This window comes from Bos mutus, chromosome 7 (genome assembly GCF_027580195.1).
Source record: "Bos mutus isolate GX-2022 chromosome 7, NWIPB_WYAK_1.1, whole genome shotgun sequence".
NCBI classification, from domain to species: Eukaryota; Metazoa; Chordata; class Mammalia; order Artiodactyla; family Bovidae; genus Bos; species Bos mutus.
In genome coordinates, this window is record NC_091623.1 from 33190397 (window position 1) to 33206256 (window position 15860).

Here is a 15860-nt window from a genome sequence, read left to right on the forward strand (position 1 = left end):
TTATGTAACATGTAAATAAACATATATCTTAATTTTGAGAGGATACCATCACAGTTGTCATGGAATTTTATGTGCATATGTCTGTAATATGTACATACAAGCCTATCCAACATGCTTGATGTGTTTATATGTTGGCGTTGAGTTACTAAATATGAATAAAAGTAGATGTTTGAGAAAATACTCTAATGAAGATAAGTATAATTTTTATATTTTTAAGAAAATCATAGCTTCCTCTAGAACATTACTTTTGTTTTTGTTTTTTAATAAAGAGCCACAGAATTGGAACAGGCGAGGGTATGAGAAAATCTACATTTGACCACTGAACTGTGATGCTGTCTAAAAGGTGTTTTATAGACACTCAGAAGAATTGGCTCTGACAGCAGCCCACTCAGCCAAGAAATTTGACTGTCATCTTCATCCACTTGCTTTCCCTCACATGGATGACCAGTAAATAAATGTGTCTTTTCCTTAGTGAATGATGGCAGGTCCCTATCTATCAAATTGCACTATACAAATGAGATAGAAGCATCGAATTTAGAAATAGACAAAAATTCATCTAATGATGCATTGCTTTTCGTTTTCTTGGGCTTTTCTGTTGAATGCAGAACACAGCAGAATTGTACAGTTAGATTCGGGTATTTCCAAACGTGAGCTTTCTTAAACAAAGCACATGTTAAGGTGATATTGGGGTACTTCAAAAACTGCGGGCACAGTCTAATTTTGATCGTGTTTATGGGTCAGCTACATAGTGTGACTGTAGAGACCAAGGTCTGGCAGGATACAGTGCTCATTTACCCGTATCTTATGGCCTTGACAGCCATAAATATTGAATAGAAGGGTGTGTGTGTGAGTGTCTGTCCCCATGCAATTACTCTGTCACCTTTCTGCTCCCAATTAGTTGACTACACATGCCCTCCCTTCTCTCTTCACCTAGGGTTGTCTCCAACATGAATAATTTAGTCTCTGTCTTCCACACGACCATCGGGTACCTTCCAGCAGGCACCCTTGGAGGCTATTCTCATTTCTTAGTGCAGGCCACTTGGAGAGAGCTGAAATAGCACAAATAAGATGCAGTGTACTGGCGGTCTGTGATGACTAGATAAAATCTCATTCGCTTGCTGCTCATCATGAACAAGAAACTGTTGCTATATACTCTGTCTCAGCTCTGTATTTCTCGAATGTCTTCTATCATCTGCTCCAAATACCCACATTTCCAACATGACAACCCCCAAACCTCCAGAGTTTTGTCAGGTAATAAAAAAAAAAATTAGGAAGAGTAGGAACCATTTCATTATATTTTATGAAACTGAGAGTTAGAAATGTCTTCAATTGATGCATCTGGAGGTCTCCAAAAAGTAACTGACAGGTTGACAAAGCTGTTTTAATGCCATAGTGTCAAAATGCCACCCCTCCTCACTCCCCAGAAAATGGCCAATTCTTAAAGCCCAGGGTTGAATCAGGTTTGCTGTATAAAACGTCCTTCAGTGTCTGCAGCTTCTTGGCATTTTGACAGTTGTTCAAAGTAGCCATTTCAGCTATTGCAGTGGGGACAATTTCAGTGGCCGGCTCTGAAAAGACCAATGTGAACTATTTCAGTCAGAAAAAAAAAAAATCTCATGAGAGAAATGGCAAGGTTTGATCTGGATCTGGGAAGATGGTCTGTTTGGATCTGCAGAGGGAGGAGAATGTTCTAGCTGCCAACCATATGAGCGCTTAATTTTTGGAGCATATTGGGCTCACACGTGAGCCTCACCTCTTGCAGGCTGCACGGCCATGGGCAGTCACTCAGCCTTTCTTTCCTTCAGCCTCATCTGTTAAGGGAGGAAGGACCAGACTCACAAGGCCATTGTGAACCATAAGTGAGCCATGCACAAGGTAGAAAGTGAAAGTGTTGATCACTCAGTTGTGTCCTGCTCTTTGCGACTCCATGGATGTGAGAGTTGGACTATATAGAAAGTTGGAGTGCCGAAAAATTGATGCTTTGGAACTGCAGTGTTGGAAAAGATTCTTGAGAGTCCCTTGGACTGCAAGTAGATCCAACCAGTCCATCCTAAAGGAAATCAGTCCTGAATATTCATTGGAAGGACTGATGCTGAAGCTGAAACTCTAATACTTTGGCCACCTGATGTGAAGAACTGACTCATTGGAAAAGACCCTGATGCTGGGAAAGATTGAAGGTAGGAGGAGAAGGGGACGACAGAGGATGAGATGGCTGGACGGTATCACCGACTCAATGGACTTGAGTTTGAGTAAACTCTGGGAGTTGGTGATGGACAGGGAGGCCTGGCATGCTGTGGTCCATGGGGTTGCAAAGAGTAGGACACGACTGAGCTCTAAACTGAACTAAACTGGACTGTTGCCCACCAGGCTCCTCTGTCCATAGGATTTCAAGAACACTGGAGTGGGTTGCCATTCCCATCTCTGGGGGATCTTTCCGACCCAGTGATCGAACCCAGGTCTTCTGCATTGCAAGGAGATTCTATTTTTTTTTGTTTGTTTGTTTGTTTTGTTTTGTTTTGTTTTTGGCTGTGTTATTTATTTATTTTTATTTTATTTTTAAACTTTATATGATTGTATTAGTTTTGCCAAATATCAAAATGAATCCGCCACAGGTATACATGTGTTCCCCATCCTGGACCCTCCTCCCTCCTCCCTCCCCATACCATCCCTCTGGGTCGTCCCAGTGCTGTAGCCCCAAGCATCCAGTATCGTGCATCGAACCTGGACTGGCAAGCTACCGGTGAAGCCCGCAGGGTAAGCCTTCAGTCAGGGTTAGTGGGTGTGGTTAGTAGGTGAGAAGGGCAGCCAGTGAGAGCTCAGACTGGATGTTGGAGGTTGTCTTGTTGGAATCATGGCGAGGTGTCAGAAACTGCTGGAGGATTCTGGAAATGCAATAAGGGGACTGTGGGTTTGCTTTTCTGGGAAATTAATAGGGGGATGTTATAGAGATGACATTACAAAAACAGGGCTTAATGAAGCTTATGCTGTTTTATCTTGCATAGCCTGACTGATAAAGTCTATTTATTGATTGTTTAGTTGGTTCTGGCATATACCGGAAAGTTTCCTTTTAAAAGGTATATCATCTAGAAGTTTAATTCTTTTTGGTGCTGAAATTCCTTTATTCGGCAGTAAGGATTGTTTCACTTGAAATTTGCACTCGATTTATAGGCCCTCTCAGGTGTCTTATTTCTTGGTTAATTTGGCAACAGTCGCTTAAAGTCCTCATAAAACATGTTAAGGATTCTTTCTGAATTGTACATCATGGTCCAAGCTAGCGAGAGCTAACGACAACTTTTCTATTAAACTTTCTGATTAAAAATGTTCAAGCAGAGGTCTTTATTTTAGTGTAGAATTGCTTTATGGTTTGTGGGAAGCTGGCAGGAGATAATGTAATATGCCATTGCTGTGGGTCTTCAGCAAGCTGCCAAATGGACTCCGCTGCTGTGAGCTTTACAATTATCTGAACCTTTCTCGCCCAACTGCAAGATTATGAACATTAAAGCTGATCATATCCTACACTTAAATTACCATTTTTGCATTATCTTCAGTTCCTATGAATAGTTCTTGAAATATAATCTTTATTTTTTTTTGGAAAGCAAATGTTTATGGGAATGATATTAAGGGCCAGGAATTTTAATTATGACAACTTTTATACATTATTATTTCTTGAACCTTATGCCTATTTTTCTCAATATTGAAAATGGCTTGAAAGCAGTAGGATTATTAGAAAACTGACTCTGTTGCAGACGTGAATCACCAGGGGCCCCATTTGTATGCTTGCTTCAGACCTGTGCCCTAAAATGAATTTAGGTGATACAGCTAATTTTGTCTGATGTAATATAGCATTCCAGTGATCTCAGTGATTAAATCAGTGATCTGATTTAATAAAACAATTCTAAAGGGTCAACTGATTTTTGCCTTCAAAAGGTTTTATAAATTTGTTTTAAAAGAAATCTTGTTTTTACTGTTTACCCTGTACATTTGAAAGAGCTAGATAATCCAAGTTAACTAAAATAAGTTAACTAAACTCTTGAGGATGCTCACATAATAGAACATAGACAGCCACTAAAAGTGTTGACTGCTGTCGGGTTCACCTCTCATTCACCTGTGAAATTTTGCAAAGATGTGCTTGCCTGGAATGGCCTCTGTAGATTCAAAAAAAGCTACTGATGGGGTAAGAGGCAGAGCTGATCCAGGGTTGACCATGAGTGCCTGTGTTTTAAATCAGCTCCATAGGGCAATTCTGAAGCATAGCACTAGTGAAAAGTACTGTTGACGAAAAATTGTTTAATAGCATGTAGAAATTTCCACAGTATGTGAAATAAGCTGTTTACTGTGTATAGTATGATTCCACTGGGAGAAAAAAAGAAACAAAGTTAACAGTTTTCTCCGATGATATATACAGGCAATAATTTAGGAATGCCTAATCTCTGGAGATTCAGACTTGCATTTGCAAGTCAGTTCTTTATTTGACAGGTTAATTATCCATGTCTATAGTACTTCTTAAACATGGATAAGTGGAGTCCCTTGGACTGCAAAGAGATCAAACCAGTCCATCCTAAAGGAAATCAGTCCTGAATGTTCATTGGAAGGGCAGATGCTGAAGCTGAAACTCCAATACTTTGGCCACATGATGCGAAGAACTGACTCAATGGAAGAGACCCTAATGCTGGAAAAGATTGAAGGCAGGAGAAGAAGGGGACGACAGAGGATGAGATGGTTGGATGGTATCACTGATTCAATGGACACAAGTTTGAGTAAACTCCAGGAGTTGGTGATGGACAGGGAGGCCTGGCATGCCTCAATCCATGGGGTTGCAGAGTCTGACACAACTGAGTGACTGAACTGAACTAACTGACTGATAATATTTCCTTACTGCCTTCCTTTGCTCCCATTTCCAGTGGCCTTTGGGAGTAGGTTATATGTGTACATTGTTATCTTCTAAATTGCATATTGCTTCACTTGGCTATGTGGGTTCTTTGAAATATTTCCACATCCTGAGTCTGGCAAATACATCAGAATTTGACATGCAGACCTGGATATCCTCTTTGGAAAGGAAAAATGGAGAGAAAGCCAAATACTAGATGAAATTCTCTCCTAGATCACATTTTTAGAAAATGTCATGGCCCTGATTGTAGTCTGATGTGAGCTAAAAGAGGCCATAAATCCTGAACGAGCTCATGCAATTAGAACAAATTTTGCTTAGAACTCCAGAAAATAGGCCTAGTTCTCTCTGCTCGGGATGCCCACACATGTACTTTCAAGTCTTTCCTTTCAGATGGCTCTATTCTCCCGGAAATCCTCCAGCCTATGCACTTTCAGCATCATCACATTTCCTTTAATTAATGTTCTTGAGTCACTATTTCTGGAGTCTCAGGCCTTTGAAAAACGTATTTGTTTTCTAGCCCTTACTGACACTTCCTTGCCTGTAAAATTTTCCCTGGTCTTATCCATCAGGCGGTCTGAATTGCTCACACCTACTGGGACCGAAGAACCACTTCCGCTTAAGCAGCTGTCATCTTATTATTGAGTTAGAAGAGTCAGCGGCACTTCTAATCTTACCAGGTGTAATCGTCCCCTGCATTCGCACAAGGCTGTGTTTTGCCTTTTGGTCACCATCTCAGGGCCGCCTTTGTTTATTCTGCCTGTCAGAATCACACACTTAAAGGTGCAGTTGTTTTCATTATTATCTGCTACCTCTCTTTCCCTTGGATCCTTTATTTCTTTCCGTGTATGTTCGGAGAAAAAGAAAGAAGGGGGAGTTTAAGATGTGATTTTTAACTTTTTCCATAGTCTATTTTGTGCAGTGTTGAAATCTCTAGCATAGTTGTCTGTGTATCCTATGCTCAGGGACCTTATTCCCTCGGGGTGGAGGGTCTTCTCTTGCAAAGTCAGGACTCATAAGTAGGAGTGGGACAAACCCAGTGAATGAACCTGTCAGCCTGATCTTTTCCCAGGTGACCTCTGCCCAGTACTTGCAGCAGGCCCTTCAATGAAATCGTCCAACTCTTGCCTTATTTTTGCTGTTTTACGGCATCTACTGTTTGATTTACATTTACACTTGGATATGCCATTCCTTTTGCTGGATGTGTGTTTCAACTTGGAGTGAGTTTTGCTTTGAGTTTTAATTATATGAATAGTTTGACAGTATATTCTTTCTTCAGGAGATGAGGGAGATGGCTAGTTGTTTGTTTCCACTCTGTACCAATAATTTACTTAGCATTTAAATTAGATCCTGAATTTCTGGAGAATGTATAAGTCAGTGAGAATCAGTTTTTATGAGAGGAAACTCTGAGGGATTTTCTTTTGCTAGCACTAACAGATATTGATTTGTTTCTCATTATAGAAACTGAAATTAAACACATATCTAGGAAGAGTTCAGTGTGGAACAAATGAGTGGTTCTGAAAATAGTATGTCAGACAAGGAAAAAAAATTAGAAAATGGCTCGAGAAGTTGTACTTTGAATAATGTTTGCCCTTTGCAAAGGACAATGAGAAGATCCTCTTCATAAGCAGCAGCCCCGCACAAAACTCCTGGCTTTCCTTGCTAATGAAAAGCCGCAGAGACTGTGTGTTGTTGTCTTCATGATCTGTTCTTCTCCCAGCAGGTCTCCTCTCTGTCCCTACCTGAATCTTTTGCTTCATATTTCATTTTATAAATTTAAAGAGAGCCCACTCTTCTTCCAAAAAGGTTTTTGCTTTGTTTCACAACAGTACACACACTGCATTACTATAAGAGAAAACACAGTTGGGGTCTCCTGCACAGCTCCTAAGAGCTCAGACCTTTCCCTAAAACTGTCCTGAACCTTTTCTGTGGTTCCTGCTGTCACCTCTGGTGCTTTTGTCTATCCCCATGGCTTCAGGGCTCAGTTTTTGAGTGGTTTCCAAACATGTAATTCTCTGACCTCTTCCTTGAATAAGAGACATGTAATCCCAATCTTCTCCTGGATCATTCCACCTGAATTTTTAGCTGAGACCTCGAACTCACATATTTATTTAACAGTATAATCCTTGATAAAATGCATGTGGCCATGTTGGTTTATTACCAGAATTTCCAGAATGACTCAGTCATAAGGAAAGCTGTTCATATAATCCACCCATAACCAAAGAATCTAAGGGGACTGGGAACCATGTCATCATCTACATCGATTCTGAAAAAGCAGAGCAGTCAGCCTCTTGTTTGACAACCCATCATCATAGACTGGCCTAGGGATAGATATTGAAAACAAACAGTGGGAGGTAGGTTTAGTCAGACTAAAGAGTTATAGTAACGCAGAGAATGATAGAAATCATTTGACAAAAAGTAATATAAAATAACAAATTGCATCATATACCAAAATAAGTATAAGGTGAGTAGAAGACAAAGGCCAGTTATTCCCCAAGGTTTTTAAAATTTGCCTCTTTTGAAGACTGATCCCCTGGGAGAATTCTGGAAGGGAGGAAGGAAACCCTGCACTCAGCTTGAGAGTGAGCCTACGGGGGTGGAATCCCTCTTCCGTTTCTCTTGTTAATTTAGGCTTGGTGGTGGTACGATTTTCTGTGGTTCGTGTGAACTGTTGTAATTTCTAATTGCTTCTTTCCTTCCGCAGTATACTCAGTCTCCTAGGCTTGCTGCATTCTTTGGTAATAGGAAACACAGCCTCAGGTTACATCAAGTCCATCTCCCTGCTGTCCTGTCTGGGTTATCTTTTTAGATAGTGGTATGAGAAGATGTGATTTTTAGGCTTTAAATTCTTGTTTCCAGGGCAGTGAATGAAAGGCTCTGTATTTCCCATGGAAGCCATGAGTCAGGGTGGCTCATGGTGAGCACCTTGCATTTCCTGACCAAGCACACCGTGCGTGCCATCGTGCTCTCGTTGATGCAGAGCAACTCTTATTTTATAAATATTCATGTCTCAGATACATAGTTCCGCAGTAAGTGGTATTTTATTAATTTCGTAAGATAGAGAAAAAGAGCTAGAAGATGCAGCTTTGCACGCACCCAAGAGTGTTTAGCATTTGTATCTGTAAAGATGACTTGAAAACTGCCCACTAGGGCAGCATTTTGAATGTGGATGAAAGGAGATAAGCCAACCCCAAAGCAGGAAAGAGCTCATGCTGGGCATGATCATACTAAATAACTTATCCCTGATTCCTCTGTGTTAGCTCTGAGCTGACTTGTTTATTTTAATGGCCTTCAACCGCTGTTCTTGGGACAAGATGAGACATAGCACTGTGTCGTTTTCAATACACGATGCTTTAACAAGTGCACGGTGTTCATTCTGGACATTTTTATTCTTCTGTATTTTTGGAAAGATATACTTACCACTTTTCTTTTCTAGTAACTTGCTTCTCCATGCCACAATCCAGTGACTATTGTTATTTTAAGAAGGTAATAAATTTGTGTTATGAATCCTTTTCCTCGTGCTTTGACCGCTCACTGTTTCAGTGCAGTGTGTGCAGTGTTGAGTGGTCTCAGAACTTTACCAAAATCTGCAAGGAAATACACTGTGAATATGCAGCCTGGAGCTTTCATTTTGTACCCACATGATCTCTCATCACTTTAAAAGAGAGCTTTAGTAAGTGCGTGTGAGTATATCTGTAGTTTCAGCATCTTGTTTTCTCTTTTATTAACTAATAGTTTACTATCCTACTGGATTAAATTATCCATTCATGTTCATCTTAAGGAGTAAATAATGTATATAACCAGAGCATTCTATCATAAGAGCATCAAGACATCTGTATTAGATAGCTTTTCAAAATATTGAATGCTGGGGTCTCTTGTGACACTTGTACACAGAAGTAAAACTTATATTCAGGATCATGTATCATTTTCTCTTAACAGTTGACTTCAAACCCCGTGCCAGCATGGATACTGTCCATCATATGTTACTGTTTGGATGCAATATGCCAGCGTCCACTGGAAATTACTGGTAAGGGATGGATGGGGTCATAGTACAAAGGGGTGGAGAAAATGTATTTTTTGTTAGGACAAAGTGCATCTTTGCAAATATTTTACAGCTGTTTAATAAATAGGCAGAATATTTCTTTTTTGGAAAAGAGTTGTTCCTTTGCATCTCACGGTTATCATGGTTTGATTTTCACAGTTGTTCATTCTGCTGTGGCACAGCCATCAGTCTTTGTCACTGACTTAATGAATATATGCTCATTGTCAGAGATAATGTGTCAAGGTGGAGACAGCTTGTAGAGAAACACTGAAACTGAGATGATGGATACCCTGATGTTTATTTTTTTAAGTTCATGATTCAACCCAAAGAGTACCATGGATCTGTTCGTTGAGTCCTCTTATCCCATTTGCTGTGCTAGTTGGCCTGTATACACCATTTAAAATGAAAACGAAAATTTTGTGTAAGTGTCTCTTCAAGCAAGTATTACCCTGCTTCAGAGATGAGGAGTCTGAAGCTCAAAGAGTCAGTGACTTGCGCAAGGTAACATGGCTGGCTGGAGTCACACCAGGACTGAACCCTGGGTTGTCTGGTTCCAAATCCAAAGTTATTTCTGTTTTACCACACTGCCTCCCATTTATTCAAGTAACTGTTGCAGTTTTAGAATCTATTTTAATCACTGTGGTGAATCTTAATATCATGTCATGAACAATCAATAAGCACCTATTAAATGTCTGTTATATGCCAACACTGCAGCAGGTGCTGGGGGATGTTCTCAGATAAACAGATATATTTTCCACCCCCAGAAACTTAGAGCATAATTGTGGTGAAATCTTCCCTTTCATTTTATCCTCTGGGAGTTCATGAAGATCAGTGATCTTTGAAAATAGCCGTGCATTTTTAGCCTCATATTTTGCACCTCTAGCCGGAATCACCCTTGCGTGTTTAGCAGACCAGAATGACTGGTGTGTCCTACTTTGCGTTTGGAAAGGGACCGCTCTGTGCTCCTGTCCCTGCATAGTCACGGAGACTGATAGACCTTTCTCTGCGCACCCTAATAGTCATCAGGCTGGTTCAAGGCACGCAGCAGCTGCTTTCTAGCCACTTTTATAATAAACAATTGTAATATGTGTTTGGAACTGTTAAAAGCACAGGGCAATTAGTGGAAATCTCCCTGGACCAAGTTCCATCAAAGCGTTTGTTAATAGGCTTAAGTTATTTGAGGAAAGGAGTGTATCACGTAGGAAGCCGGCTCACAGGACTGGGTGTGTGGAAAAATGGAGTCAGCAAATCACAGTTAATACCCTGTGACGTCAACATTCCAGATTTTGCTCTTTAGTAAATTTTTGTAAATAAAATCCTGGGGATTATTCTGTGACAGCTTTTCCTGAATCTTGTTCAGCAAATCACATATTCTGGTTTTTATGTTTTAAAAATATTTCTTGTGAAATGAGTGATATTTACCTTTGAATTAGAATTAGTGAAAATAGCTAGAGGGTATGTAAGTTTTTAAAATCTGCTTTAGCTTCACCGTAATTCAAGGGAATGAGTGAAAAAATAAAATAGCACTGAAATGTCATCATGGCTTTAATTACTAAGAAAAAGTATATAAAGTGAACGAAGCCTGGTTCACCATTTTCATGTTTAGGGAATATCAAAAGAAACATATTATTCTGACTCTTTTAAAATATTAGTATCCTTAAATGTACTATTTCAAAATTAAGTTTATAAAATATATTTTCCAAAAGACTTCCAGGTTAGGGAAAAAAATTCAAAGAAAAATGTATGTGAAAGTGAAAACAGCCATTTTGAGATAAGTAATTGCTGTCGTATTTTTTTTGTTTTTTTTTGCTAAAATTATTACTTGAAAGGCACCATATAGAGTAAACGTGTAATGAACTATCTAGATTCCGTTGGTAAATTATTTACTCCATGTGGGCTGGCCTTGATTTTTTCACTGTAGCAAGGGACTGACACTAGATCGTTGACAGAACTCCTCTGTGCTCTAAAATTTCGTAATTCTATGAATATAAATTGCATGCAAATACTGAGTCAGATTGGAAAGGCATCATTGTCAGGAGTTGGAGACGTGACTGAGTTGTACCAGTTGACTCATCTCAAGCAGGCTGGCCACTGCGTTTTGCCATTGAGTTGCATCACTGAGTGATTAGAATTCTTAACCACATTATACCCACATGGTTTCAAATGGACTTTTAAAATCTGTCTTGCAGCCCATATTCCCTGTGAACCTCTAGGTTAGTTATAATTGACTTTCTAACCATATACAATGGACAGTAATTGATGCTTTTAGCCAGCTCAAAGTGTTCATCTAGCATTTAAAAGTAGAATTTTTTTTTCACTTCATAAATGTAGGATCTGTTCAATATGCAAGCTAGGAAATGTACACTAAGTAAAACTGTTTAGTGACTCTGGCTTTCACAGTCTAGCCTTATTCTCCATTTAAAAATGAGGTAGACTTTTTATCCCCCAGTATTTGGCAAAATCCATGCATCTTTTGGGCTTCCCTGGTTACTCAGATGGTAAAGAATCTGCCTGCAATGCAGGAGACCCCCGGTTTGACCCCTGAGTTGGGAAAATCCCCTGGAGAAGGGAATGGCAACCCACTCCAGTATTTTTGCCTGGAGAATCCCATGGTCAGAAGAGTCTGGCGGGCTACAGTCCGTGGGGTCGAAAAGAATCGGACGTGGCTGAGCGACTAACATTACCATTTAGCGCATTAGAGCTCACAGCTGGGCCTTTCAGTCGCTTCACAGAAACATCCCCTACACCCTACCCCTGATGCCCCTAAGGCTCAGACAGTCAGCACATATTTTCCAACTGCTTAGCTTCATATCCTCCCACCTGAATTATAATTCTAATAACAAAAATCTATCAGTGGCAAAAGCCTTGCATTGTTTTTCTACATTGTCTGAGTCATGGAATTTATCACACTTATTTTACAGTTGCAAATCTATTCTTCAGTTGCTCCAAGATATAGACAGTACTTAAATGAAGATTCCCAAACTTTCACATATATTTTTGGTTGTGATACCAGCAGTGTTTTTTTTTAATTTTGTTTTAATTGGAGGCTAATTACTTTACAATATTGTATTGGTTTTGCCATACATCAACATGAATCTGCCACGGGTGTACACGTGTTCCCAATCCTGATCCCCCCTCCCACCTCCCTCCCCATACCATCCCTCTGGGTCATCCTGAGAGAGTCATTTCCTAGGCAGGTTGATAGGGAGTCTAAGGGTCCCCAAGGAGAGAGGGGTCTGGAATTCTCAAGGAGGAAAAAAGGACAAACTTTTTTTCTTTCTCCACATTCCTTAGGATTATATACCAATAATGTATCCTGCCTAAGGACAGTCTTTGGATTCAACCTTCTGTTATTTTAAAATGTTAATTATGGGAGTATACCTGGTCTTTACAAGGATGTATCTTGCCTGAGGACAGTGTTATCTTAAAATGTAAATTATGGGAGTAGGTCAGAGGAGGTCTTTACAACCTCCAGACATTCTTTGGATTATATAACCTCATTGTTAACACTAGCAAGCGGGTACTCTTTCTGCCCCCTTCTGATGCCTATGTCAGAAGCTTTCTCTATCTCCTTTATACTTCAATAAAACTTTATTACACAAAAGCTCTGAGCGATCAAGCCTCGTCTCTGGCCCCGGATTGAATTCTTCTCCTCCGGGGGCCAAGAATCCCGGTGTATTCGCGTGATTCAACAACAACCTTTCAATCCCAGTGGGATGATTTGGCAGAATGGCATTGAAACATGTATAATATCATGTAAGAAATGAATCACCAGTCCAGGTTCAATGCAGGATACAGGATGCTTGGGGCTGGTGCACTGGGATGATACCAGCAGTGGGTTTTGATGTGTAAGAATATCAAGAACTCATTCACACTCTGAGGAAATCATTTTGAGAATACAAAACTGTTTTATTGAAAGAAGATAAAGTGAAGAGGATATTTAATACCATGATGAGATTAAAAACCCACCTTTTAAGGCAAGACAAGGAAAATGTAAACGATTGTTTTCTCTGCCCTCTGGTCTCCCCCCTCCACTCTAGTGTGCATTGTGCATCTGACTGTGTAGTAATCAGACCTCCCCAGTTGAAATTGGGATTAAAATACCTGGTCAGGGATAAAGACCAGTTTTTCTTCTCCTGGCAGCTGTCATGTGCTTTAGAAAATAACTTTCCTTTCTCAGTCCCGTCAGGGCTCACGATGACCCACAACCCACCGTATACCTGCAGACATCTTTGATGAGCTTTATGTCCAGTGCCAATATATCATTTCCCTTAAAGACAGAGATTGGTATAGAACTCATGGTCAGACAATCTGGGAGGTGCTGGGGCTATACCTAACAGAAATCCTGAAATACTTACTTACGAACCTTATCTATGTCACTAGCAATATTATTTGTGTTCCACCTGTTTTACAAGGTAATTGTTCATTACCCTTCCAGATATGTGCCTGAGCCTCAGATAAAATTAATGATGATTAGGTGACTTGAAACCATTCATCAAATATATGGACCTGTAAGATCAATGATTGTAGTAGTGTCACTCTAGATATGGGAAGAAGCGACAAGAGAAAACCGTTTCCTGGACTGTAACAGACTAGGAAGACAGATGGGCCAGAGGCTGTCTACTGTGGGTTACAGGGTGAGCCCCAGTAATAGCACATCGAGAAAATGTTTTCAAGAAAATGTTTCCTGTTATCAAGAAAATGTTTTCCTGGTCTGGGAATGAGCATTCTGAGCATCATGGGACAAACCGGTCACAGAATGCCTTCCAAATCTTGGTGCAAATCGGGCCTGAAAAAGAAGGCCTTGTAAAATAAAGAATATTGCCCACCATCCAGTTCTACGGGAATCAAGTCATTGGCCATTGCAGTCACTCCCCTGCAGTACACCCGGAAAGGAATTCAGGGTGAAGGTCAGGATGCAGCCCCTTGTGCTCTGGGAAAACTGGCACAACTGGCCCTCAGATAGACATTTGGCGGAGGGGGGGAGGGGGGCGGGGGGCGGTGGCTAGATTTTATGACTCAGTTTCTCGCATCCTCCCATACTTAGAAAAGCACGTACAGCATTAACCAAGATGTCTGTTCCTCACGACTAGCAGCAACTTGTCCTGAGTTGGGTGCTTGGTTGCACACACTCCCTGCACCAAAAGCGCATATGTACTGAGCTCCCCACCTACCGTTCCCAGACAGTTCTAGAGACTGCTTCCTGGGTTATAAACCTCAGTCTGGCTCCAAGAAAGTTTTCCATTGATTTCTTAGGGTCACTACTTTTTCAACTTGTAAAAATAATTTATTTTTACTGTTTGGGAAAAATATTTTGTTCCATTTAGATTGGTTAATTTCATTAATTTAAAAATGTGTTTCTTTATTCTGTTGCATATAAAATTACATAAAGAGAAACAATGTGAAAAGGAGTGCTAGGATTGAGTCCAGCTGGAGGGGTTATAGCAAAAATTAGTGTTTACAGTGTCTTAGACCACCTTCTTTTACCTTGAGCCCTGTTAAACTGTTTAATTTCCTCATGGTTCTAAATTTCATAAAGAACTCCAGTTTTTCTATTATATTTCTTTCAGTTTTATGCATTACATTTCTCTTTATTTTATTTTAAGTTTATTTTTAATTGGAAGATAATTGCTTTACATTGTTGTATTCAGGCTTCCCTGGTGGCTCAGATGGTAAAGAATCTGCCTGCCATGCAGGAGACCTGGGTTTGATCCCTGGGTTAAGATTCCCTGGAAAAAGGAATGGTTACCCACTCTAGTATTCTTGCCTGGAGAATTCCATGGACAGAGAAGCTTGGTGGGCCACAGTCTATGGGGTTGCAAAGAGTCAGACACGACTAAGTGACTAACACTTTCACTTTTCTTTAGGGTTAGGATGAATTGTGAGAGGAACACTGAAACATGTGCATTACCATATGTAAAATAGATAGCTAATAGGAAGTTGCTGATAACACAGGGAGTTCAGCCTGGTGCTCTGTGACACCCTAGAGGGGTGGGATGGGGGGAGAGGTGGAAGGGAGGTTCAAAGAGGGAGGGGACAAATGTATATTTATGGCTTATTCACACTGTTGTATGGTGGATTCCCTGTGATTCGTTTTTTTTGTTGATACCCAAAACATCAAGTTCAGATTTCGTCTCTTCTGTTTGTTAGCTAGGATTTCCCCCTGTTTTTACGCTAGTGTTTTATTTTCACTGCCAGCAAGTTGGCAAATAGGTATGTGTGTAAGAGAGTAAACATCTTCCCCCTGAAATTATGAAGTCATAATTCACCCCCTGTCTTCAGGCAGCACTTTTAATATGAAGGCGAAGAGCCATTCTGATGATGTTTCACTGTGGTGCTGCCCTCCTTTGCTCTCTGTAATTGCCTCTTTCTACTGTTCATTAAAATATATTTACAGTTGTATTAAGTTTACGTGAAAACAGTAGACACAGCATGAAGCAGTTTTCATTATGTAGTCATTTTAATTTTGAATTTTTTTTTCTCTTCTGCACATATTCCAGTCTTTTGTGTCTCATTCCAAATTAGCAGCTCACACTGGTAATGTGTCTAGTTAATTATATGCATGTGCATTTAAATTGCATACATTGATGTGAACCTTTTAATATACTGTGGGGTGGTCCCTTTATAGTTAGGGTGGGCCTGGTGCTCAGTTGTAAATTAACATACCTCCTGAGGATGCACATAACCAGCTGATGGAAAAGCAGCCGCTCTGCTGGCCCATGGCAGGAAGGCAGCAGTACCTGTCAGAGGGAACTCTCATCCCTTCCTTCCTAGACTTTTAAAGGAGGGGACAGCTGCATCTAGGGACCAAGGGGGAGTAATGGCACCAGGATTGGAGCAAGCAGAGCAAGAGCTCGATTTGCTGGCTTAAGTCAAAGTGTAGCAGTTTGTACTTGCAGGCTTAAGTCAAAGTGTAGCGGTTCCAAGTTCCCC

The 15860-nt window shown here is 40.4% G+C and overlaps 1 protein-coding gene across 11 annotated transcripts in view; it reads left to right on the plus strand.

Annotated features, from left to right (window-relative positions):
* Nucleotides 1-15860, plus strand: part of PAM (peptidylglycine alpha-amidating monooxygenase) — a 179620-nt gene that overhangs the window by 46635 nt on the left and 117125 nt on the right. For all 11 annotated transcript variants that reach the window (XM_005889799.3, XM_005889800.2, XM_070373181.1 and 8 more), the window contains exon 4: nucleotides 8825-8912. In XM_005889799.3, coding sequence (XP_005889861.2) covers nucleotides 8825-8912 — 88 coding nt within the window. The remainder of the gene's footprint in view (nucleotides 1-8824; nucleotides 8913-15860) is intronic.